The sequence below is a fragment of the Capra hircus genome, chromosome 29 (genome assembly GCF_001704415.2).
Source record: "Capra hircus breed San Clemente chromosome 29, ASM170441v1, whole genome shotgun sequence".
Classification (NCBI taxonomy): domain Eukaryota; kingdom Metazoa; phylum Chordata; class Mammalia; order Artiodactyla; family Bovidae; genus Capra; species Capra hircus.
In genome coordinates, this window is record NC_030836.1 from 31643611 (window position 1) to 31670977 (window position 27367).

The 27367-nt window shown below is 44.6% G+C and overlaps 1 protein-coding gene across 3 annotated transcripts in view; it reads right to left on the bottom strand.

Moving 5' to 3' along the window:
- The window catches only part of ARHGAP32 (Rho GTPase activating protein 32), a 204382-nt gene continuing 185924 nt past the window's right edge, over positions 8910 to 27367 (bottom strand). For all 3 annotated transcript variants that reach the window (XM_018043236.1, XM_018043235.1, XM_018043237.1), the window contains 8 exons: positions 26234 to 26341; positions 25605 to 25750; positions 24753 to 24948; positions 23355 to 23500; positions 20587 to 20658; positions 17713 to 18588; positions 16069 to 17042; positions 8910 to 14869 (listed from right to left, as the gene is read on the bottom strand). In XM_018043236.1, coding sequence (XP_017898725.1) covers positions 12611 to 14869; positions 16069 to 17042; positions 17713 to 18588; positions 20587 to 20658; positions 23355 to 23500; positions 24753 to 24948; positions 25605 to 25750; positions 26234 to 26341 — 4777 coding nt within the window. In that variant the 3' untranslated portion in view covers positions 8910 to 12610. The remainder of the gene's footprint in view (positions 14870 to 16068; positions 17043 to 17712; positions 18589 to 20586; positions 20659 to 23354; positions 23501 to 24752; positions 24949 to 25604; positions 25751 to 26233; positions 26342 to 27367) is intronic.

Genomic DNA, 27367 nt, shown 5'->3' on the forward strand with positions numbered 1-27367 from the left:
GGGGCTGGGGGATCACAGATTAAAATGCCTCCTGTATCATATGTGATGGAGGTCTTGTGTATCTGTGACAACAGGGAGTTTTTATTCACTCTTCATTTGCTGCTGTTTAAGTTGACAACTTCCCTTCCCAATAAAAACTCACTTACACCTCCTGTCTTTGTAGTTCTGGTATCCACTTTACTATGTAATAGAAGTAGCATGTTGCTGCCAGAATACAACCATTGCTTTTGGTAAATTAAAGTGCATGTCATTTCTTAATACACTAGTGAAGTGAAGTGAAGTCGCTCAGTCGTGTCTGACTCTTTGCGACCCCATAGACTGTAGCCTGTCAGGCTCCTCCGTCCATGGGATTTTCCAGGCAAGAGTGCTGCAGTGGATTGCCATTTCCTTCTCCAGGGGATCTTCCCAACCCAGGAATCTAACCCAGGTCTCCCACATTGTAGACAGACGCTTTACCATCTGAGTCACCAGGGAAGCACTAGAAAATAATATACTAGAAAGGGGAAAAAAAGCATACAGTCCAGTCTAAAACATTAGTACTTTTTCATGCAGATTTGTGCACATGTGAGAAGGTGTCCAGTTTGTCTAGTGATTGTTATTTAGGGAGTTGGACCACTATTGTATGTTGCTAATCACTTTCATGCATTGGAGAAGGAAATGGCAACCCACTCCAGTGTTCTTGCCTGGAGAATCCCAGGGATGGGGGAGCCTGGTGGGCTGCCATCTATGGGGTCGCACAGAGTCGGACACGACTGAAGCGACTTAGCAGCAGCAGCAGCAATCATTGATTGTAGTCCCAAAAAAGCCTTGTGAAAATGTTATGCCCTATGTAACAGCAGAGTAGCATAAAATAAAATTACATTTTATAAACCAAAAAAAAAAAAAAGAATATACCTGCAATGCAGGAGCCTCAGGTTGGATCCCTGGGTCAGGAAGATCCCCTGGAGAAGGGAATAGAGGGCTGTCTGCTCCAGTATTCTTGCCTGGAGAATCCCACAGATGAAGGAGCCAGTGAACTACAGTTCTTGGGGTCACAGAGTCGGACACGACTGACCGAACAACTAACACACACAGAAAATACGTAACTAATGAGAAGCTACAGTATAACTCAGGGAATTCTACTCAATGCTCTGTGGTGACACAAACAGGAAGGAAATTCAAAACAGGGAATATATGTATATGTACAGCTGATTTTTCTTCGGTGGCTCGGTGGTTTAGAATCTGCCTGCCAATGCAGGAGACGTGCTTTCCATACTGGGCCATGAAGATCGCCTGGAGGAGGAAATGGCAAGCCACTCCAGTATTCTTGCCTGGAAAACTCCCATGGACAGAGGAGCCTGGCAGGCTACAGTCCATGGGGTCGCAGAGTCAGACACAACTGAGCGTGCACACAGGATACATAGCTGATTGCTTACAGTAGAAATTCACACAATATTGTAAAGCGACTTGAAAGTGAAAGTTGCTTAGTCGTGTCCGACTCTTTGCAACCCCATGGACTATACAGTCCATGGCATTCTCCAGGCCAGGATACTGGAGTGGGTAGCTGTTCCCTACTCCAGGGGATCTTCCCAACCCAGGAAGTGAACCCAGGTCTCCCCAATTGCAGGTGGATTCTTTACCCGCTAAGCCTCTAGAGAAGACCAAGATTACTGGAGTGGGTAGCTTATCCCTTCTCCAGCTGATCTTCCTGACCCAGGAATTGAACTGGGGTCTCCTGCATTGCAGGCAAATTCTTTACCAGCTGACTTATCAGGGAAGCTGAAAAAGTAACTATACTCCAATACAAATTAAGAAAATAAATAAATTTTAAAAAGATCCCACATAGAAGTTCAAAGATAGAGTAATGAATGAGCAATGAAAATGATAAATGAATCTAAACGACTATCCAAACATTTGATTTATAATAAACACAGAATTGATTACCTTTGGGAACAGGAAATTTTTCTCAGTAATTGGTGTTAGACAATTATATACATATAGAAAAAAAATGCTAAACTCACCCCATATCATCAGTTTAGTTCAGTCGCTCAGTCGTGTCCGACTCTTTGCAACCCCAAGAATCACAGCATGCCAGGCCTCCCTGTCCATCACCATCTCCCGGAGTTCACTCAGACTCACATCCATCGAGTCCGTGATGCCATCCAGCCATCTCATCCTGGGCCGTCCCCTTCTCCTCCTGCCCCCAATCTCTCCCAGCATCAGAGTCTTTTCCAATGAGTCAACTCTTCGCATGAGGTGGCCAAAGTACCAGAGCTTCAGCTTTAGCATCATTCCTTCCAAAGGAATCCCAGGGTTGATCTCCTTCAGAATGGACTGGTTGGATCTCCTTGCAATCCAAGGGACTCTCAAGAGTCTTCTCCAACAGCACAGTTCAAATGCATTATATGGAAAAATCAATTCAGCTATATTATGAGTTATAGTATAAAAGGTAAAACAAGAAAATTTCTAAATTTGTGACCTCATGGTACGGAATGACTTTTTAAATAGGACATAAAATTCACCAACCATAAATGAAAAATTGATAAAGCAGACTACATAAAATTAAGACTTTATTCCTCAAAATGTATCATTAAGAGAGCGAAACAAGCCAGAGACACGGCTCTTGGCCCCATGGAACTGTTGGGCTTGGGAAAGTTAGAACCACCTGTTCTAGATCACACTTATGTTTCCAGCCCTTTGTAAACCTAAAAGCTCAATTCAGGATGGGAAAGTCTGAAAACTTTGTTCCCTAATCCGAACCCTAAGAAGCCTGAGAATATATGGCGGGTTAAGTTGGGGGCTGCTCAGTTTCTCAGTTTGGAGGCTGTCTCTTCACTTAGGCTCAGAGAAAGAGTGAAGGAGGCTGCACACACCTGGACTGTAAAGTGCCCTTGCTTTTTCCTTCCGTGTGAGGCTAGGTGAGCCCCCGACAGGCCAGGGAGTGGTGGGCAGAGAGGGTTGGTTCTAGAATGAGCCTGGGGGATGACACCTCTCCAAGAACGATGGCGTCTAAATCATGGATGAAACTGATTCTTCTGGGGAGTTCCATTTAAAAATACAGGTTGCCAGCAGAGGTGGTGGGAAGGATGAGGGAAAGGATAGGTAGGGAGTTTGGAATGGACGTGTACACACTGCTATATTTAAAATGGATAACAAACAAGGCCCTACTCTATAGCACTGGGAACTCTGCTCAATGCTTTGTGGTAACCTGGATGGAAGAGGGGGTTGGAAATAATGGATCCATGTATATATACGGCTGAGTCCCTTCACTGTTCACTTGAAACCATAACAACATTGTCAATCAGGTATTTTTGTTGTTCAGTCACTAAGTCATGTCCAACTCTGTGGCCCCATGGACAGCAACATGCCAGGCCCCTCTGTCCTCCACTATCTCCTGGAATTTACTAAAACTTGTGTCCATTAAGTCAGTGATGCCATCCAACCATCTCATCCTCTGTCACCCTTCTCCTGTCCTCGATCTTTCCCAGCCTCAGGGGCTTTCCCACTATACCCCAATAAAAAATAAAAAGTTTTAAAAAAAAGGTTCTCTGGCCATCAAAGAGACAATTCATTCAGTGGTATATATTGAAAAAAAAACAACTTGCCAGGGAATTCTGATGTGTCCAGGTTTGGAAACTCTGCTGAAGGTCAGAAACCCTTCCAGGACTCAGCCTATGAAAATGGAGACATCTGTTTCCAAACGTTTATGCCATTTCCTAAAAATAGCAATAAACAAAACCACGAAATGATCCTTAGACAGTATCAAGTCTCTGAATGAAAGCAACCTCTCCCTAGCGTTCTTGGGACAGAGAGCATTTTCATCTAGGTCCTGTGTGTCACAGCTCCAGTCTCACCCTCCTGTTCTCATGGCTGGCTCTTCATATCAGCTCTCCAGTCCAAGTCCGTGCCCTTGAAGTGCCCTTGTGGAAGTGGGTGAGAAGAGAAGAGCGAGAAATCAGCCCAGGGAGCATCCAGAGGTCCCAGCCGCCCTGGCCCACACACAGGACACTTTCGAAGAATCAGCGCGTCACCAGCGCCATCTGGTGGCTTCTTTGAAATCCTGCTCTCCAGGCCGCGGAAAGATCAGGTCTCGGTGTCTAGAGATGCCTACTGGTTACAAAGGCAGTTCTTCCCCGCAGGACTGTGCGTGGCCAAAACAGTTTTCTAAAGTTATTGTTTCCATGACCCCTTTCTTTCTTTCGTTTTTAAAATTTTATTTTAATTGGAGGATAATTTCTTTAGAAGGTTGTGTAGGTTTCTGCTGTACAATAACGTGAATCAGTTGTAAGTATATGTATGTCCCCTCCCTCCTCCCTCCCTCCCTCCATCCTACCCCTCTAAGTCATCACAGAGCATTGAGCTTAGCTCCCTGGGTTATATAGCAGCTTCTCATGAGCTGTTTTACACATGGTAGTCTGTATGTCTCAATTCTACTTTCTCAATTCGTCCCACCCTCTCCTTCCCCTGCTGTGCCCATAAGTCTGTTCTCTATGTCTGTGTCTCTCTTCCTACCCTGTAAATAAGTTTATCAGTATTATTTTTCTAGATCCTATATATATATGCATTCATATACAATATTTATTTTTCTCTGACTTACTTCACTCTGTATAGCAGACCCTAGTTTCATTTACCTCAGTTCAACTGACTCAAATTCATGCCTTTTAAAGGCTGAATAGTATTCCACCACACCTTCCCTGATAGCTCAGTTGGTAAAGAATCCGCCTGCAATGCAAGAGACCCTGGTTCGAATCATAGGTTGGGAAGATCTGCTGGAGAAGGGATAGGTTACCCACCCCAGTATTCTTGGGCTTCCGTTGTGGCTCAGCTGGTAAAGAATCTGCCTGCAATGTGGGAGACCTGGGTTCGATCCCTGGGTTGGGATGATCCCCTGGAGAAGGGAAAGGCTACCCACTCCAAGGGGTCTCAAAGAGTTGGACACGACTGAGTAACTTTCACTTTTCCACCATATATATGTACCACAACTTCTTTAACCCTTCATCTGTGAATGGACATGTAGGTTGCTACCATGTCCTGGCTATTGTACATAGTGCTGCAATGAACATTGGGGGTACATGTGTCTTTTTGAATTGTGGTTTCCTTAGGGTATATGCCCAGTAATGGGATTGCTAGGTCATATGGTAGTCTCTTTCTTTAACATTTTTCATTCATTCATTCAACAAGCCTATTTGCATACATACTGTGTGTCAAGGAATCGTAGGGCTTAGAAATCAGTGAAGGGATGCGGACAATTAGTAAGCAAAATATACAAATCTTTTCTGAATAAGTGTTATTTAGAGAATTAAGAGGGTGAGGGGATCGAGTGGTCTTGAACTGGGTCATCAAGGAAGGCTCTCTGATGGAGAACCCAGTGAAGAGAAATCGCCTCCCGTGAGAAGGGCATCCTTAGCTGAGTGTACGGTTTGGGCAGGGAACCTGGGCTCGGGACAGAAAGTAAGGGCTTTCTGCACTACCAGTCTCCCTCTGAAGTTTCCTTTTAACCACCAAATTACGTCTTGCATCTCTCTCTACCAGTCAAGATTCTCTTCCTGCAAGATATGTCAACTATGTGAAACCCTCCAGTTTTACAGAAATGTTGACCCAACTGATTAAATTCTTAATGATATATAACAGAATCTTCTCTTCCTTAATTCTGCACAATCTTGCACCATCCCATAATACAAAGCCTGAACAACTTTTACCGGGTACTTGCTCTCCTGCTCTGCCCTTTAGGGACATTATCTACTTTAGTTCTCACAGCAACCCCAAGTGGTAGGTACTATTATTATTATTCCCATTTTAGAGATGTGAAAGCCATGGCTTAGCATGCATTTTGGAAAGGCTTAGTAGTTAAGGGTTTTAGAATTTGTAGCAGTTAGGATTCAGTTACTCAACTCTAAAGTCTGCTTTTATTAGAGCATAAGCTTCTCAGGAGTACCTGGGTCTGACTCTCAGCTCCCTCACTCTTCACTAGCTGTATACGGCAGTGGTGATGGGTTTAACCTCTGTGCGCCTTGGCTTCATCTGTAAACTAATGGGGAGCAGATGAGTTCATAGACGCACAAGGCTTACAGCAGCGACCAGTACCGTAGTATGTGGTAAGCACAGTGTCACCATGGGCTGTTCAAAACACTTCTGTACTATTGCCCACAGTTGATAAAATACACACAACTGAGGAGTCAAGTATTGAATTATGTGCTGATAGTTCTTGTAAATGTTTTGATGAGAAAGGCAGGCAGATCACTTGGTTCAAAGGGTTATTTCTGTTATCCCTTAATACAGTGTTTGAATTGACTGTGTGAATAGCAATACGCATGAACTACACTTCCTAACAGCTTGAATGTTTCACAAATGAGACTTGACTATGTAATTGTATGATAGGAGACAATGGTATAGACCTTGCCTGTCTAAGTGTATAATGGGAGGCAACGGTACAGACCTTGACTACGTAGGTGTATAATAGGAGACAATGTTATAAACAGTCATGAGCACCTCACCAGTTTTAGAGAATGTTTTTTTTCTGTATTGCTTGTCAGGTCAATTAGACCTAATTTTTCTATCTTTCATTGCTATAAATAATTGAACCTGGGCTTAATATTTATTCAGGGATAGAGAAATTAATAATAAACTTCTGGAATCACTAAAGAGATGGGGAACCATGGTGTGAATGAGAAAAAGTGGCAAAGCTCTAGAAACTAGAACTGGTTTCCCTCTGACAGGGGCCCATTCCATCTGCTGTCAAGTACATCTCAACCACCTGTGTTAAAATCAGCCAATGGGGGCTAAAACTAGATTCCTGGGTCCAACCCCAGACCCACCAGACTATCTGGTGGTTGCCCTAGGAGTCTTATGTTTAACTGCCCTCCAGCTGCTTTATATGGAGTCTAAAGTTTGAGAAGTATCTGCCCAGTTTAAAGCATGAACATGTGGCTGAGAAATCTCAGGATGTTTTGCAAGATGTTTTTAGGAAATGGAAAAAAAGGGCACTAACTGAATGGCTGTGTGACAACTTAAGTTATGTGTCTGGCACTCCTATCTCTCTTCCCCCTGGAGTTCATGGAGGAGCTGGATGTCTTCTGTGGGTCAGCATTCCTCTCTGCGGAGCTGTTAGCATGGAAAATGCCATTGTGTCTAATCATATTGCTTTCTCACAAAAGGTCAAATGTAGGGAGAACTCTTAGAGTCTGTTTTATTCTCCCTTCTAAGCATCTTACACAATAATCTCATCTTCTGAAACCTAGCTACCCAAGTACCTTATTAGGAGAAAAGAGTCAGAGGTTCTAAGTAATGAAATACAGATGCAAAGCCCCAATCTTTCAGAATTTTACTCATCATTTTGACAAGCTTATTTATTTTGAATGGTTATTTAGAGGAAGTCTGACAGGTAGCATGTAGACAGTGGCAGGAAGTAACGTCAGAAAGGAGGGTTTAGGAAATAAAAAGAAACAAACACAGGACCGTGATAGGACTCTTTTATGTATAGACTGGCATGGTAGAGCATTTGGTATGTGTAGAAGCAAACACTTTTTAACTCAGTGTGTCTTGACCGTATCACTATCTTATGGGACAGTAATCCACAGGTGTAAATGCTGAGTCCTTAGGTATACTAACAGCAAAAGAAGTTTGTGGCTTGAAATATATTCTGGAAATACTATAATTAACTAAAATATTTAAAATAACAATTAAATCTCAATTTTGTTTTTAAGACATACATTCTCAATTATGCAATTATGTGAGAAACATGGCAACTAAAATGTCTTATTTCAGGTGTTTGGAGGTATTCGAAGTTTTAATGTAACAGGGAGTCAATATTACTATAGTGTGCCCTTTCCTATAGAACCACAAAAGAAAATTTCAAACACCACCAATGTATTTACCACTGATTTCTCAGTGATAAGTAAATATACATTTTAAGAGGAAGGTACTCTATCTTCATCAGCATGAAGGACATTTGGTAATAGCTGGTATGGAAATGAGAACTTCAGAAAATTAAGGACAGTGGAAGACCCAGTGGAGATGTCATCTAAGTCTTTTATCCCCTCTGAGCAGCAGTCTCCATGGGAACATGTGTTCAGGCTGGGCGTGTTTACTGGAAGCAGATGTCACACCTTGCTTCTGGTCTGCAGTGTGGTAGCAGGTAGACAGAACATGGTGGGAACGCCAGGGTCACCTGTACTGAACAGGTGACTTTCCTTCTGAATGACTGGCAAAAAAGTGACAGGCCCTAATATTTTAGGATGAAGAATGATTTGTAATTTATCATTCCTAGTAGGAAAACTAGAATTTCAATAGCTTGATACTGGGTTTGTTTTTTCCTTCAAAAATTTCTGGTTGATAGAGAAGCATTTGAGAACTTTGGCAGAGGAATGCATCTGGACCCCCATCTGACAGCTGGGTGACCAACAGCATTTGACACATTGGAATGCTTCATCTTTATCCACACACCAGCTGGAAACAGGTGACCAAGTGTAAGAGATTCTTGTCTGGTCATTTCACTCCAAAGTACACAGGATGCTTTGTGGGAATCTTGAGAAGTATGGCTGTATACAGAACCCCCTTCTGGAGAACCCTAAGAAGCTAGTTCACCCTCCTGTGCACCTTAAGCTTGGGAGCCAGGAGGCAGCCCAATGCACAGATGCCTGCAGGCAGCCCGACCAGCAGCAGGTCCGCTCAGACCCTGCAGTGCAGGCCAAGGCCTGCAGTTCCAAAAAGCCTGTCTGCCCTGGGGAAAAATTCAGCCAGGCAGCCTACTGTGAAAGATGAAGACAGGAGATATTAAACCCCTTCCCTTAAATAAAGTATCTTTTTGGTATAAGAATTTGTGTCATAGAAACGCTCATCTTTTGGCCAGAATAGCCCCGATTACCCCTGATTACCCATCTACTTTGTTATAACTCACATTAGGTTTAGAAAGCAAACACGTACACAGGAAGTGTGTTTTAACCTGAAATAATTTTCTTGATATTTGAATTGCTTTCAGTGGGACATTTGCTTTAAACCACAAGATATCTCCGTCTGGATTATCAGAATACAAAATCCCTTCTCTCCCCGCCCCCCACCCCAACCAAAACAAACAAAGGAACAAACGAACAAAACCCCAAACCCACAACTCAGCTTCAAATAAGCTTTGAAGAAATGAGACTCTAAATATTTACATATGGGTCAAGAAATAAATCACAAACTATTTACAAAAATACACAAGCTTATATGCATTAACAATTTACACCAGTTCACAAAAATATTAAAACATTAAAAAAAAACACTATATAAATTAAAGTTAAGAACTCAGAAGTATGAGCTAAGACTTCCTAGGATGCTTCTCTCATGCAGGTCATGGTTGAAAAATCAGATTTTGCTATCTTGGAATCTAAACTGTAAAACAACCATTTTTATTCTTTGAACACTAACAGCACTAATCAAAAAAGGAAAAAAGACCCTCTGTGCACACTGACATTATCTTGCACACAGTTAAAATATACCATTCCTGACATTCCGTTAACACACAGTACTAAAAGTCACATGCCTCTAACCATTTGGAAGTAACTTTCTGACATACTTTTGCTTTCATTAATACTCCTTACACACACTGCTCAGACAATACTCTGCCAACATATTGGATGGGTGACTGACGGGGCTGGAAACAGATAAATGGGCTTCGCAGGCTCCTTTTTTTGAAACTAAAGGGTAGATTTCAAATTTACACTGTATACATCTATTGCTGCTTCAGGTGTGGTAATGACCTGGTCTTTCTCCGCTCACATTAATGGTCCCTCTTCTTTACAGGATTATTCCTAGATATTTCAACCCGACCCTTTTAAAAAATGCTTTGCCATTATAAAAATGTGCAGGCCCTGTCTTTGGGACCATCCCAGGGACTTTCATGTTTTTAGAAGGAACCTGAAGATGGTGAGCTGTCGATAAGGCTCAGATGAAATCTACTGAAAGGAGGTGGCATCTCTGGGGCTGTCAGCAGAGTCCCTGATGAGACATCCAGGGAATATTTATTTCAATCAAACCAAGCTGTGGCATCAGAATTTTGCCAAAAAAGGATAAAATCTGGAGACATGGCTGTGAAAATACCAACAGAATTAAAATTCTGGGTTTCACAAGTAAGGCAGCTCCGTTTCCTTGATCGTAGGCTCCACATCTAAGTGTAAAAGTGCTGACACTTGGTTGCTCACCCTGCAATGTCATATATCAACAAGGTGGCTGTGCTGAGGCAAGCTGGCTCACAGTGATCTGCCATCTACCCGCGATAACCAGACAGGGAAGGATGCAGGCGAAGCCCCTCAGTAACTGCACCCGAAGTTAAGGCTGGATCTACACTCGGTGAAACAACGCTAGATTGCAGAGTTTATGTTTCACACTTTTACCAGGAGTTTGAGTCATTTTTCTGTATTCAAAATATGTACCTGATATTTCCACACTCATGGAACATTTTATAAAACAGACTTTAGTTTCAGGAGTAAACAGTGTGTGTGACCAATCCATAGGTATGAACACTGGACAGACTTCAGCCACATCTTTCTAGGCTCTCAGCTCCTAAAGCCATCTGTGTCTCGGGGCCACACCAGCTCCTCTCTCTATCTCCGGGCTGCCTGTGAGAGCTCAGACGGCTTGTCTTCCCTCAAAGCGGCCATCGGTCGCCTACTGACAAAAAGATGGTAAGGGTTGGAAAAAAAATTAGTGCTGCATATTCACCAAAGAGCAAATTCCTGCACGGAACTCCTCATGTGTGTGCTAAACGGAAGTTTCCAATCAGGTTCCCTCCCACTGTGACTACAGAGCAGGTGGGTCTGTACTGAGGCCTGAGCTTCACAGACCTTTTCTATAATTTCAGGATTTCCTCCATGATATTTACTGAATCTCTTCGATCAATTCTGGGGGAACAAAAGAACACCTAACAGAGTATTTCCACATATATTAATAAGTAAATGTGTTGCTCTTAAAACTTTATTTTCTTTTTCTAAATATAAACCCTTAAAATGCAATCACATGATTTTTTAGATTTAAAAAAACTGGCATGAATCCTAATCTTTACACAATTTCACAGCAATAATAGCAGCATCAATTTAGCCTCTTAAAAGATTTTTCTTTGCTCTAAATAAACGTTAGTTCCAAGTTTTAAAAAGCCAGAGCAGCAACCATCCAGTAAATGGAATGGAATTCTCCTAGTGTCTTCTACAAACTTGAGCATTTAAAACATGTGAATGTATAAAAATCAAGTATTATTAAGAGTTATGGAATGACATGATTATCTCAACTCGTTTTATAAATACAGGACTGCCTTCTGGTCTGGCGTTCGTGGTGGGGTGGGTTGAGAAAATGGAATGCAAACTTTCAAAAGAAAGTCCTGGATATGGAACATGTTTAACATGTCTGCAGTGTTGCGAGGACTAAACCTGAAATGCTGGTGTGGATGGCAATTACAGTTAAGACTGCAATTGCCCAGGGACAGAGGGAAGACACAACACGGTAATTCCTTGGGACCTAAAGGATTGCTGCCCAGAATTCCAGCAGGTCAAATGGGCTGTGCTAAGTGTTATTGCAGGAACGCTCAGTTTACTAATGGATAATAATAACCTGTAGCTACTGTAAGAATTCCCAGGATACCTGGTTTAGAAACAAATTAATATGTAAATTTACAGTCATGTGATATTATGTGTGTTTATCCAGGCAAACCATGCTGGTTTTTCATTGTTTTTTAAATGAGGGGGAAAAAAACTGCTTTAGGAAAACAAATTGTGTAAAATACTTCACTAGGATCACAATTTATCAAATACTATTGAGGAAAAAAAAAAAAAAAAAACTGAAGACAGGCAGCAGCTTAGAACCACTGATGTAGTTTCTGGTGCTAACGAAGGTCACAGACTTCCACCTAAGAAGTGTCTTTAACTGTAACTTAGAAACCCTTCTGCCGTGGGATAAGCCTGTTCACTGAAGTGTGTGGAGCAACCAGGAGAAGAGCATGGTTCAGCCTGGATCTAATGGGTCTGACATTTTGTAATGACTTTAAATGTTTAAAGTCCTAATTCCTTTTTTTTTTGGCTATAATTTGTTAAATGTCCAATAATAGTCTTATGTGAAGGCTCAGGGAGAAGTTTCTCTCCACTCTAATTTAACACACAGCCCCTTCCAAGACAAGGAGGTATGACCTGACAAGGAAAACGGGTGACTCTCTGGGCAAGGCTGTGGCTACTGGGAAAGCAAGTGGGAACAGGACAGGACAGGGCACACAAGACCTTCAAGAAGTGGGTGTCAGCTGCTCTGAAGGACGCAGCAAGTGCTAGGAAGGACACTGTCAAACTCAAATTCCATTAAAGGCAGTCCTCAGGCTCTTACAAATCAGCCCTATGTGGCAAGTATGGTCTGTAACAAATTTCTTTACTAGGTTTTCAACACAGTGCTTCACAATCGTTCAGATCTTTAAATGACAAAAATGACAACAGTCTGTAGAAGAGGTGGTGATGAAGCTGGGAAAAGGGGAAAAGATGGTGATTTGTTTTTCTTCTTATTTTTTTTAATGTGGTGGGGGGGCGGTTTGTAGCTTTTTTTTTTTTTTTTTTGGTTACTGAAAAAAATAGAACAGTCCACTGTCCAGCAGAGGCTGCGTCAACTCTATTGCTCCCGGGGCTCATTCTGCATGGACCTGCGTTTCAGGAGGCTGCAAGGCCAGCTCTGTGGGCAGGAAGGCGCCCTGCCCCAGAGCTGTGGCGTATGTCCTGCTCTGGGGGTGGGGGAAGCCGGGGGGCATGTACGGGCCTATTGCCGCTGCTCCGAAGCCCCCTCGCTGGTGCTGGGGCGGGGAGTGGTAGCCCTCCAGGTTATCGTACTGCGGCCCGGCAGTCCCCCGGCCCGGGCGCTTGCCGTGGGTGTGGTAGTGGTACAGCACGCCGGGGTCCCTGTCCGCGCTCTGAGGGTGGTGCAGTTTGAGGCTGTGACTCCTCTCTGGCTTAGGGGGCGGGAGCGCGGACTGCGACAGGTGCTCCTCCTCCTTGTAGCAGTCTCTGGGGTGCTTCTCTGCGGCCGGGGGCTGCCGGGCCCGGGGCCGCTCCAGCTCCTTGGGGAGCCGCACCTCTTTGTGGCTCGGTCTTAAAGACTCCGGCCCTGACGGCACGTATTTCCCTCCAGAGTTAAGGTAGCTGACAGGCTCGGCAGGGTCTGGAAGCCCTTTGGGCCCGTAGTCTAGCGGGCCGGCTCCCTGGGGGAAAGGGGGCCCATTCTTCGGGTCGCACAGCTGCCTATGGCTTGCTTCCTGATGCGGCCTGTGCTCGGGGAGGCTGCAGCCCGCGTCGTGCAGCTTTCGGTTCCTGACGCTGCTCTGCTTCTGGGGGAGGCACGGCTTCTCCGGCTGCCCGTTGCCGTACCCGCCCTGGTGGTGGGGCACGCGCTCCAGCTCCGGCTCCGCGTGCTTCCGGTAGAAGCGGTCCTCCCCCTCGGGGCTCAGGGCCTTGGCCGGGTGCCGCCCCTCCTTGCCCTCGGCCACCGAGAGGAGTCCAGTTTTCCCAGGATCCGACTTGCTGCGCAGGTGGATGACATAGATGCCGCCCAGGTCGTCCGGCGCGCCGGCCGGGCTCATGTTGTCATACTGGGACACGACAGGCCCCTTGGCCTTCTGCCGCGCACGGCTCTCCCTGCGGATGGACTGCAGGCGGTACTTCTCCAGGTCCTCCAGGTCCCACGAGGCGTACGCGTGCTTCGCGTCGGCCACCGGGGGCATGTGGACCATGCTGTGGTCATTGGCCGGGAAGTAGCTGGCCACGCTGGGCCGGGCGCGCGGGGCCGCACCCCCGGCGAACGCGTACACATTCTTGCCTTGCAGCCGCGGGGCGAGGAAGGCTAGGTCGCGGCCGGGCAGGCGGTGCAGGGGCCGCAGCTGCACCGTGCCGTAGGTGTCCACGTCACACAGAGCGCCGTCGGGGCTGTAGTAGGAACTGGCCGAGCTGGCATAGGGGCTGTACCGGTAGTGCACCCGGCCGTTCTCGAAGTAAGGCTGCAGCTGAGTGACGTGGTAGTCCGAGCGGGCCTGGGATGACTGATATGGCTTATACTGGTACAGGGGTCGTGGGCAGTAGGCGGGCTCCTCATCTGGGGGCACCTCTGTCCTGGAGATGGGGACAGAGCGGATCATGGAGGACGGAGGCGCGTGCAGAGACTGCACCCGGCGGATGGTGGGGTACGGCGGCATGTCCTCGGGGTAGCAGCCACCCCTGACGGACGAGCTCAGTGAGGACACGTACTCTGCCCGGCTACACGGCTTCGGGTGGTGTCCAGACACGCTTCTCCCGGGGGCCACGTACGTGTTGTACCGGGGGGCCGTGGAGGCTGGTGGCTCCGACCTGGACGCATACACCGAGTGCGGCTCCGCTTTCCCGTGATGGGGTGGCACGCTCTGGGGGCGGAACTGGCAGTTTGGGGTCATACTGAAATGCAGACAGTTTTCTGGACCGAAGGGCTCCGTGGTGAGGTCAGGCCTGGCGAACGTGGGGTAAGCAGTCTTAAGAGGGCCGTGCTTGGCTTGTGGGACAGGGAGGGGCAAAGGCAAGGTTTCTTCCGCGGAGGCAGCGGCAACGAAGGAGTGGTACCCGGCGCTGCCCGCCCCGTCGGCGCTGCCCGAGTGGAGGGCTGCGGCCAGTCTGCTCTCCATGGTCCTGGCGGGGGGCGCTGGGGTGGGGAAGCCACAGGAGGCGTGCGCGGGCACAGACTCGGCGCGCAGGTGCAGCGCGGGCGCCCTGGCACCTTCCCGCACCTTTTCAGGAAGGACGGGCTGAGGAGCTGGAGCGGAGGTTGGGCACTGCGCAGCGGCCCCGCCATCCCCAACCAGGACAGGTGCAGGGTCACCCAGGCCCCTGGGTTCAGACGGCCTCTCCGGAACCGGAACTGCTCCTTGAACCTATTGAAAGATGACAGTACTGTGAGTGTTTTTTTATGCTTCCCTCTACGGAATCAAACATTACTGAATTCATAACTCACAAGCTGCGGCCATGTGGGCAGCAGCTGGAAATTTCCCAAGCTGTGCAGAGGTGCTGGACAGGGCAGAGGCCTACCTGTCCCTACAGTCAGGAAAAGAAGGCAGGCCTCTGTGGCCACCTGGTGTGGCAGCCAGCCCATCTTTGGAGAGCTTCTCATTTAGGATGGGTTTTCAAGAGATGGGGTGGACCATGACAGATCTGATTTGCTTAGAAGACCACTAGGCTTGAAACCATGTACCCGGTCTATCCGTGCAGCTCAGTCTCAACACCAAGAACATCTGTTAAACAAGCAGTGCTGATTCTACCTGAAGAGTGTTTTGAAGTGATACCCACTGCCCCAGGGGGCAGTTTTCAGCCCCCAGGACAGGGAGGGACAAGAAGGGACATGTCCAGGTGGCATTCAACACAGCCTCCGCCTCTCCCTCCCGCTGCAGTGTGTCTGTGGCAGCAGAAGACAAACATGTTCTCACTGCAAGGCTGCACACGCTGCCCTTGAGAAACAAGTGGCTGGAAATAGCATCTTCCATAGAGGACTAGATAGTGAAGTCCTTTTAGTCCAAGGTGACAACAAAAAACGTTCACAGTCTGCATACAACATTCTCTCATCAAAACAGGTGCTTGACTATTCAACAATCTGCTGGCTAATGCTGAAAAAACAAAAAGTCCTAAGACACTGTCATCTCTGCTATTTCGAGAAAGTTGGTAAGACATAAAGTCTTCCAAGTGTCCTGAGACTACAGCATTTTGGTCGTGCAGACGTGAAAAACTGGCAGAGATGGTTGGACAGTTTACCCAGAGTCACAGTGAGTCAGTGAGGGAGCTGGGAAAAACCCCACAACTCTGACAGCCAATGGCCAGGTGGACTCCTGCGCTCATAATCTCTTTGTAAAAGGAGAGGGTATAGTTAAACCACAGCCATGGAGAAGCTGCTCCTTTTTCAGAGAAAAGCCAGCATTAAGATAAAGGCAGATCCCAATCTCAACCAGGAAGTGTTTCACAGAAATCGGCCTAGGACTTAAAAAGAGATGTCAGATCTCACTCGAGGCAACGTCACATGCTGATGGAGAGTGGCACACCTTTGGAGAAACACTGCATGCCACTGGCCCGCCCCGCTTCTTACCTTGTGGGGATTGGTTAGTCCTATACTGGCTGTAGTCTGTACCTGCCCCAGGACCGGGGGCTGCTCTGCGGGTCTCTGGGAAGGAGGTAGGGGTAGGGGACGGCTGGCTCGTTGAGCACGCTGAAGGGTGGCGGTTACATACTCCACTGCGCTGGGCTGTTCCGCCACGTCCCAGCTGGCTTCGCTGGCGCTTGCTATCGCCGCTGCTGGAGCATGCGTCATGTACGCCAGGGGGGCTGTGCTGGTGTTCTCTTCAGGGGACCCGGAAGGAGGGCAGATCTTGTCCCTAGGCAAATGAGAAGGGGCAGGACTTCTGTCCGCAAGTTCTGAAGGGTGATGGGGCTTATCCACGCTTGCACCAAGGTAAGAAGGAGGCTCATCTCCACTGTAGAAATGGAGCTGATCGTGGTCCACAAAGGAGACGGTCGGCACACTGGTCTTCACAGATTGGTCTTCAGGGAAAGTGATGAGATCATCAGACTTTGAGTCTGTTGAGGGAACGGAAGTGACTCTCACCTTCTCTGGGTCCCCAGATAAATAGATTCGATGTGGCTGATCGCCTGGTAAGTCTGCCGGGGGGGACTGCCCCATGGAGTCAGTGATGCTGGAATGGGTATAGTCGCTGGCAGCCGCTGTGTCTGGCACTGGCTGGTCACCATGCCCAGGGCCCTTGTTCTGGAGGTGGGGCTGCTCTGCTGGCCTGTCGGTTTGGAAATAGGCTTTCTCGAGAGTAACGCTAGAGTAGGGAGCAGGTGGTCTGTCCTCGGCTGCAGCCACCACTACGTCCCCACAGTGTGCACAGGCAGCCGGGGACGTGCCTGGTCTCTTCAGTGACTGGGTGGAGGCCTGCTGTGCAGACTCCGCTAACGCCAGCGCCAGCAGGCGTGCCACGTTTTTCGGAGGTGGTGGCGGTGGGATAAGAGAGACTGAGCTTACAGGAACGGAATCCTGAGGGGGGTCATGTGTGTCTGCTCCTGGGGGGAAATTGGGAAAAAAGAAAGTGAAAAAGCAGCTTGTGTTATCCTACATGGAAAGCCAAACATTCCCCCATTTGATCACTAAAAAAAAAGTGCCTTCCATATTTCAAAATGGCCTTCCGCAATCTTCTATCCCACATGCGAACACTGCAGAAAACACATCTGGTTCAGAAGGAAAACTAAACCAGAGAGTGTTTAAGACTGCAGTCTCCTCCTGGGTTGCTACAGAGATGGGCGAGGCAGGAAGCCAGTCCCTCATCCGGCTCAGAAAAGACTGGTTAGAAAACAAGCTTCAAGTGCTTGCAGAATGTTATTAAGAATACTTTTTACATTTGATGGTGTAGGCTGGCTAGTTAATGTGTAAGGCTATAAGATAGATAATTTTGTCAGAAGAGGAAACAGAATCAAGAGCTATGAAGCTGTGCAAAAATTATCCAGGAATTCTGACTGGACAAGGGGACTTTATCAAGATCTGAAGTAGGACTGCTGGCCCTTTGGGGGATGTTTTGGTTGACTTTAATTTAGGGCTTTGAGCCATCAGCACCACCGAGAAAAAACATTCTCTTTGATAAAAGGCTAGCTGTGGAGTACATTTCTCTCCTAAAAGGCACAGTTGGTGGAAGATCCCTCTTAGCTTAAAGCAAGAATGGAGGAAAACAAATGGTACCTGTCTGAGTCTGTCCAGAAGGTACAGCCTTACTCTGACTGCTTGAGGCAGGCTCCTCCTTCCCTGGTGAGTCTACGTCTGCAGCAGCCCCCTGGTCCGGGGGCTGGGCTTCACACTCACACCCTTCCTGGGCCTCTCTCTCGTTTGCTTTTCTCTTTACTACCTGGGTGGGGGATCTATTTATGACATCACTTTCTTCGCTACTTTTGTTCCAGGCTGCAGAAGGTGCGTTCTGAGCTGCCGTGTTTGAGACGGGGCCGATGACTTCCGACACCCGGGCGGGAAGGGTCACTGAAATGGGCTCAGATATGTTCAGAGAGGGTGATTTGCTTATCTTCCGTCCAATCTTTGGAGAGAAAGCATAGACAACCTTTTCGGTGAATGAGGATGGCTTCGATGCTTTCTCTTCAGTTGGGCTCAAGTCCAGGGTGAAGAATGGACTCAGCTTCTCCTGAAGAGGAGACACAGGTTCAGAACTTGCAGTGCTTCCTGGAGTCTGTGACTGGCTACCGCCTGTTTCCGTATCCTTCTTATCGGTACTCTGTTTATCCTTGGAGTAGCCCAAGGAGTCTAAGAAGGAAGCCCCGCTCTCCAGACATTCTGATTCGGCCTTAGGAGGACTGCACTGAAATGACATCGGATCAAAATCCAGGCTGGCTACTCCTATGTCTGGTGGGCTCAAGTCAACATCCTCAGCTGAGTGCGGAGACACGAGAGCCGGAATGTGCAATAGCCCAACTTCCTCCTCACTTCCGTTGTCCTGGGGCAGGTTGTCATAGGAGTTGCAGCGGTTCCCCAGCATCTCGCCGTTAAAAGAGGCGCTCAGGGCATCACTGCTAGATCTGGGTCTTCTGGGTCGGAACAACTTGGAGTCACCTGGCAAAAATGGGTTGCAGTGTCAGAATATGAATGTCCCAGGACACACAGTGCCCTGTGAGTCAGCTACTTAGTACAGCAGAGATGCACTACATACAGTAAGGAAACGCAACCGTCTCTTGGGGAGCACAGATGGAACCCCCAAAGCAAACACTCAATAACAGATTCACTTGGTACCACTGGAGGCAGGATGCATTGGATGGTTTCCACAGGAAAAAGGACTCAGAACTCTTAGATTCTATACTATTGCAACACGGACTCTTGTGACTGGGCAAGTTTTCATTTCTTTTTGTCTTGTTTTATCACTGACTTCACACATGACTTGTGAGGTACAACTACTCACTTTAAATGGTACTTCAGATAGGCAACAGAAAGAGGGCTTTTTTTTTTTTTTTGCTTTATTCTTTTGTTTTTGTGGAGAAATATCCTCATACCCAAAATTGAACTTCTCAAAAAAAGTATTTATATTTAGTAAAGTATAATTTTATATTTAGTAATGTATCCCTTTCAGATATTTTAAAATAATTTTATTTTTTTTCTTCAGCAAGAACAGGCTTTAAGCTTATCAGGCAAAAGCCTTAAGAGTGGAAATAGTATTGCCTTATTTTATGATATTGCTAAACATCCAACTGGTAAGAGAAGTCCTCTATCTTAATCTCATTATTTTGTTACAGTGATGAGCCATAGTGATGAAGTACCATAAAGAGACGCTGTCTTAACACAAATACATCCACTAATGTGTTGACCACTTATAAAACTAATCCCTACTCAAATTTCATTTTCACCTTACTAAATGCACTTATCCAGTCCACTGTACTATTTTTGAGAACCACTCTCAACTTCAGTGAAATGGAAAATCCCGGAAAATCAGGAAAATGGCAGACACCCCACTGACATGAAAGGCAGGGATTTGTTGAATCCCAAGTATAGCCATGGGTCAATGAGTACCTGTAAATGAGGATGAGAAAGTTGACCAGGAGGAGGACACCCCCGGGAAACTTCAGAAGAACACAATTTGAAAACCAACGGATTAAGAAAAGTCTGCAGGAAATCAATGCAGTTCTCGATCATTTCTGCAACAAAGGCTTCTTCCCTATCTTCCCACACAATCCAGTCTTGATGTGGGGAAAGTCCTATCTGCTGCTACCTGTTTTTGTCAAAGAAGTTCTGCCTCCTTCCAGGTCAGCACTGATGTAAACTTTGTTCATTCTGGAAATTAGTACAGAACTGCAACTGTAACCCGACTTATACTCAATGGAAGCTTAAAAAGTTATTTTCAACATTTTTAGTTTTGTCCAAGTTGCAATCAAATCTTTTTGTACTATTAACCATAACATGTTGGTCCCCATTTTAAGCAGATTCACTTTCAGTTGCCTTCTCCTGGTAGAAAATCATCCTCAGATAATGAGGACTATCTCTAACCAGTGATATATGAGATTTAAGGTCACTGGTTTGAACACCAATACTGCTTAATTTTATACTCTGTGACAAGCACTGTGCTCTCATTTTGAAATTTAAAGAAATACTATTAACACCATCTTTTACTGGGCATAAATATAAATGGTTAACTTAAAACACTTCACCTACTTTTATGTAAACTGAATCACAATCATGTCAAAAGTGAAGAAATTAAAGACTAGTACCATATTAAAGCATCAGTAGACAATACTAAGTAAGATAGTAGTATTTTGAGGCTTCCCTGGTGGCTCAATGGTTACGAACCTGTCTACTAATACAGGACACATGAGTTCAATCCCTGGGTCAGGAAGACCCCCTGGAGAAGCAAATGAAAACCCACTCCAGTATTCTTGCCTGGGAAAGCCCATGGACAGAGGAGCCTGATGGACTACAGTCCATGGGGTTGCAAAGAGTTGGACATGATTTAGTGACTAAACAACTAGTATTTTTAGGAAATTATAACCTACAGCTTATTTATTAAGCAGTATATCTTTTTATTAAATATATTCTAGAATAAAACAACTGATGCTTTAGTCTTACCATCGACTGCATGGAGAGAAGTAAGAGACTCTTCACTTTTAGCTGAACGGAGGGTCCCTTCTGCCCTGCCACCTGAAGAATCAAAACCAAACAGTGTGATGTTTTATTCACTCTTACATATGCAGTGAAAGGGAACAGTGTTTTTCTGTACATGTATTTAAAGTTTCAAGAATGATTAGATTTTTTACAACTGTATTCAATTTTGCATTTTATATAATGTGTTGTACTCTTCTCAAGTGGTTTCCTATGTGAAAAATCTCTTTTCTAAAAGAATAATAAACTTCAGAATAAAGACGAATTTTAAAACTTGCTTTTATATTTCCTAAAGACTAGTATATCTTGAGATGATCTCATACTGAATTTAGAGTGAGTGACTCGTATCCTTTTAACAAGAGAAGCTGCAGAGAGACCATGGAGAAGCCATGTGAAGACAGAGGCAGAGATTGGAGTGGCACCACCGCCAGCCAGGAACGCAGGTGTCCCCAAAGCTGGGAGAGGCCAGGAAGGATTCTCTGGATCCTTCAGAGGGAACATGGCCCTCTGACACCTGGATTTCAGTCTTTAGCTCCTAGAACTGCGAGGAAATAAATTCCTGTTGTTTTCAGCCAATTTGTCTCACTTGGTGACAATTTGCTATGGTAGCCCTAGGAAACTAATAGAGGCTACTTAATTAATTACAAGTGTTGAATTTATTTGTGAAATATCTTCATCCTCTTTCAATCTCTTAGCAGAGCTCAATGCTGCTGACATTTCCCTGTAAAGCCCTTCCTTTGTGAATACTCATTGGAAGGACTGATGCTAAAGCTGAAGCTCCAGTACTTTGGCCACCTGATGTGAAGAGCTGACTCACTGGAAAAGACCCTGAGGCTGGGAAAGGCTGAGGGCATGAGGAAAAGGGGTTCACAGAGGATGAGACGGTCGGATGGTATCACCGACTCAATGCACATGAGTTTGAGCAAACTCTGGGAGATGGTGCAGGACAGGGAAGCCTGGCGTGTGCAGTCCACGCCAACATGCAGTCCATGGGGTCGCAAAGAGTTGAATACAACTTAGTGACTGCACACCAACCACCGTGTCCCTGCCGAGGGACCACTTCTTCTCACTCTCCTTCGTGACAGCTCTGCTCCCTCCACCCTCTAAACAATGCTTTTCTCCAGGATTCAGCCTCCAACCTGCTTCTCTCACTCAGCAGGCTCTCCCTTGGCCATAAAAAAAATATCCCTAGGGTTCTCACCCTTGGTTTGCTGACGAGTTTCAAATCTGTATTTCTAGTCAGATTAAAGTCCTTTATTGAATTCCAGGTCCCTAGTACTCATCACCTTTTGGGCAGGTCCAACTCACTATGTCCAAAGTTAACATGTCATTTTTCTTCCCAAACCCACTACTCCCTTCAGTGATAATAGCAACTCCCTGACCATTTAATCAACACCTGACAATTACCGTTCGCATCTTTCTCAACCGTTTTTCTGCCCACCCTGTCGATTCTGCCTCATAAATACCTCTCCAATCTATTTCCCACTCCCACAGCCACTGCTTACTGCAGATGCTCTTTGTTTCCTGCCTGCACAGCTGTAACTGTCTCCTGACTTACGTCCAGACTCCAGGCTTACCCTCTTCCTGGACATTCCCCACAATGCTGCCAAAGTCATCCTTCTTAAACCCAAACTTGCTCATGTTACATACTGCAGCTATTCAGTGACACCCAAGGAACTCAGGACAAAACCACACCCCCGGCAAGCACCCTGGGCCCCTGAGAACTGAACCCCTGTGTGTACCATCCCACGCATACGTTCTTTATGCTTCCTGCTCCACACGCCCACACACTCTGCTGCCACTTCCCGAAACACCTTTCTCAGTCCCTTGTTGGTCAGGTGAATCCCTACTTATCCTTCAAAACCTGAGTCACAGGTTCTATTTCCTCCACCCACCTCTCTCCCCATAGGAATTGGCCACTCCTGCCATAAATGCCTCACATAAGCCTCAATTTCAATAGCTATGACTCTGCATGAAATTTGTTTTCTTACATGCATATGTCCCAGGTAAGACATGAAGGTTGGGAGCAGTGTCTTATTTTTTTTCTTTCTGCAGAGGCTGCTATCAAAATATCTAGCCCATACTTAGTACATGATTGCAAACTGAAAGAATGATGAATTAAATGAATTGAACACTGTATTTCTAGCATTGCCTGAGAAGTAAGCACTAACAGATTCAGAACCTGTTAATAGCAGTAGATTTAAATTATTTTTAAAAGAGCAGTACTTTCAACAACACAGAAATAGATTTATCCATCCAATAAGATACTCTCACTTCAACGTATCATCTAGGAAAAAGACACCTTCTTTGGTTGTAAGATTTAAAACTCTGACAGACATGTCAAAACCTGATTTTGTCATTAAAAAAAAAAAACTATAAATATATAAGATGAGTAAGTTTAAATACCACAGCAGTTACTTATTATCAACCATATACAAACTATATTATAAATATGTTATGAATTTTTAAACACACTGACACGATATATAATCTGTATAGTTTCCAAAGACACTGGGAACTTCTATGCACTTATATATACTATGTATCTGGGGATAAAGCATTGGTAGAAGACGGTTCACACGAAACAGCACAATGAGGACACGCCCTGTTGGCGCCTGTGACAAGAACGTGCCGTGTGTGTCCTGGTAAGAGAAGAGCAGTGTGACAGGATGGGAGGGGCAGCCCCCACGCAGGCCGCTCCTGGCGCAGAGGGAAGGGAAGGCGTGAACACTCACCTTTCAGAGCCATGGCTTTCATCTCGGAGGGCTCACTCTCATTACGCTGCAACTTCCGTTTAGAAACAGACGACGATTTTCCCAAGTTGAAAAAGGAACGCCAGCTCCCCACGGGAGATTTTTTCATTTTATTTTGCGGCCTCCTCCTAGGAGAGAGAAAACGATCTGCATTAAGGCATCCAAGAGGCTACCTTTACTCACTGAAGATGAACAAATGATGGAAAGGGGCAAGCAGCCTGCAGAGGCACGGAGGACACAGTCAACACCTGCCTTCCACAGAGTGCGTGCCACACAGTACGGCTGAGCTGCGCTGCTGAAGCGGGAAATGAAGATTAAATGCACGGATTTTAATAGTTGTAATTAGTTTCACAAAGATAACTTAACCAGATTTTCATATTGAGAGCTAATCTCACAATCTGTGAAATAAGTGAAAATAAGATATATTTAGGAAGAGGAAACACTAAATCTCCAAAAATAAAATAGAGTTGAAGAAAATGATTCTAGGTGTGTGTAAAGAGAATTAAGCCAAAAAAGAAGCAAAGCACTAAGAAAAGTAACTAATATATACTGAATGCCAGGCACTATGCTAACTGGTATACATGATATCTCATTTAAGTTATATAAAACAATTTGAGGTAGGTACTATTATTGTCATTTTAAGTACTATTCTCATTATACAGCCGAGGAAGTAAGAAGAAGAAGTTTAATGCTGTAAAACGAGTAAATGATGGCGTCAAGGTTGGAACCCAGGTCCACTCAGCATCGACACTCTTGATTACTCTTTTATAAAGAGGTTTTTGAGGAAATTATAGAGCAAAAAATTCAAGAAGCTGAAGACAAACTCAGAATGACAAAGTAAAAGAGTATGTTCTAACTTTCTGTTGTCAGGACATTTCAGTCGAGGGAAATGAAAAGAATTCAGAAAGGTACACTAACATATGGAAATGAACTCCAATTAGTACTACCCAATCCAGGAAGTTGAAATCCTGATATTCTTATGGAGCAGCCAGAGGAGTAACCTGAGATCAAAATTAACTTATAGACGTTAGTCTTCTCACAATCAGTTAGTAAAGAAGTTACGGAAACCGTGTTATTATCATTTCTTTAGAGAAAAACAGAATCAGAGCTGGAGAGGACACTGAGAATGTGAACAGCAGTGTTTCTCAGACTTTGTCAGTGTCCTCCCGGCTCTGATTCTCTGTTTCTCTTAAGATACGATGCAATGCTTTTTGATAACCATTCGCTTCAGTTCCCACGAAGTAACATCCACAGTCGAATGAACAAGTTTTTCTGGGAAGGAAAGAATCAATATAATACTACTAAAATACCAAAGTAAAAGAAAAGAAAATAACAGTCATGAAATGCACGTTTTTTTAAGGAGGACTGAATGAATTTTACCTTTCGAGTGGGAACTCGATTATGGTATGAAATTTCCCCTGGAGTGCAGCAGGTCCTTCTCCTACTTCAATGTATTTATTTTCGGTCACAATTGGAGAATTGACCTGAGCCTGTGTTCGTGCCTGGGCTTCCTCCAGTGTCAGCAGCTTGGTAGATGGAGACGAGACCAGCAGGGACTTGGGTCTTGATAGAGAAGCTTTGAAAAGAAAAAGAAAAAAGCAATGACGAGACTCAAACTTTCTGACATGGGGGAAAAATATAAATATCTGTGACTGTGTGTGTATAACAATCTGGTTACCTGTCTATCTATCTATCTTTCTGTGTTGTTTTAAATTTTCTTTATTAAATTTTTTAAATGGCAAAAGTAACAGAGCCTTATACTGAGGAATAGAAAATGACATACTAGGTTATTAACAGTAGTAGATAAAAGTATAAAATTCCTCAAGTATTTAATAATTAATTTAACTAATACTGTAACTAATTTGCTTTAATAATTTAACTATTTTCCTTTCTTAAAGGATTGCAGACAAGGCCTAGAATCAGTCATGCATTTTTAGTTTTGGGAGGAGTTTTTCTTCTGCTGCTCTGTATTACACTTTCACACACATCAATAACAGGTGACACGATACACTTTTTATGTTCCCTGAACTTAGATCATGGTAGGTCTAATATTTAGTATTCACTAAAAACACATAACAGAACAGTTAAATTGTGAGTTTTGGGAAGCAGATATAAATCAGCTGCTTTCTTTGGAGACAGATTTATTAAATTGAGATAAGAGATGCTGCTCACTGAAGTGGTGGGGGTTTAAAAACACGTTCCCAGTGGGGACGAGCGTCCACGTGGGCCTACCTGCCCCTTCCTGAATGACTGCATTGATCTTCCCACTGAAGAGCACGTCGACGTGGTTGAGGATGAACTCCACAACCACAGACTGAATCCTCACTTCCATGAAAGCTGCCGTCCCGCTGAAGCAGGCAGATTCTATCTGCTTTGATCTGTGGGGTAAACGACACTACCATCAGAGGGTCCCCAGAACAGCAGTCTTGAAGAGCATTATCTTTTCGGTTTGTGTGTAAATCACAAGTGAACCAGAGGAAGAAAGCACACTTTGACAGTGCCTTGGCTAAACCACGACCGCCTGTTTTAGGGAAGATGCTCATAAAAACAACAGACCAGCTTTACTTTTGAAAATTATCCTTGGGACTTCCCTAGTGGTCCAGTGGCTGAGACTCTGCGCTTCCAAGGCAGTGGGTCTGGGTTCAACCCCTGGTCAGGAAACTAGGTCCCACATGCTGCAACTAAGAGCCTGCATACCACAACAAAAGATCCCGCATGCTGTAGGTAAGACCCAGCACAATCAAATGAATAAATATTTTAAAAATAAATAAATAAACAAAAATTCTCCTTAAGAGACCGCTGAAGAATTAGACTGCTGGTTGATTGTTTCTACTTGAGGTCATGAGTCAAATGCAACTTACCTTAGCAGGTTTGGAGCCCAGACGATGGCTAGGTTTTTTGCATGCATGTTTGTGATGGAGCAATAGTCAGCTAAAAGAGACAAGTGTCTCATTAGGAACTCCAGTGTTCTGGAAAATGAAATGCAGCATATTAACACAAAGAAACATCAGGTAGTAGTATAGAGCAGAAAAGCTCCACTCATTAATCTCTAGGTTTTCAATGGAAAAACGGAAAAAGAAACCCTATAGAGCCCATCAAGGTTTTCTGTTGCCTATAAGGTTTAAATATTATTATTTCTACAGAACTGTCAGAGTAGTATGGATCTTATATATAGTAATTACATCCATAGAATATCAAGAAAAAATTGCATAAGGCCGTAAGAAATGAAAGTTTTTGATAGGATTGGCTCAGAAAATGAAACAGCCTGAGTTTTAAAGAAATCTTGAGGAATATTTGCCTGTTACACATCTAGTTTCAGAGACATCAGTGAAGTAAATCCTCCAAAAGTCAGTTTCCAGACAAACGCTATCATGAAGTCATGGTATTCTATTTGCAGCAGATATGCTAACAAGAGAGAATTTAAATTTTTCTTCTATAAAAGAAAATGACAATATTTCACAAGCCTAAAAAGAGTTAAAAGAAAAATTCCAGCAGGTACCAATGGGGAGACTATTTGAGCAAATAACATGCTCTTGGAACAGAAAGCTTACTCTAAATCCTAATTCCTGGTTTATCTTATATATTCTCAAGTGTGATTCATGTAAACAATTTTTTATATATACAGAGATTTAACAATAGGGCAGAGTATCTTGGAAAATAAAGAATGATGAGTTTAAATGTAAGTTAAATTAGATAAACACAAGGTATTACCTATACATCTCTCAAAGTGTCCTTACCTTATAGGGATTAAAACTATTAAAGACAATAAATGGAAGATAGAAGTTTAAGAGTATTATTTGAAACAGCAATGAAAGTTAAACTGTGGTCAACGTATGAGTCTTCAGGATTTAGGTGAGCCTGTCAGCGACTTGAGAAGAAAAGGAAGATAAGGCGCCACATGAGGAAGAAACAAATACCGTGGTAAAGAGATAACAATTTAAAACAAAACCAAATCTATGATTACCGGTAATATTTCACAGAGAGAAGAGATTATA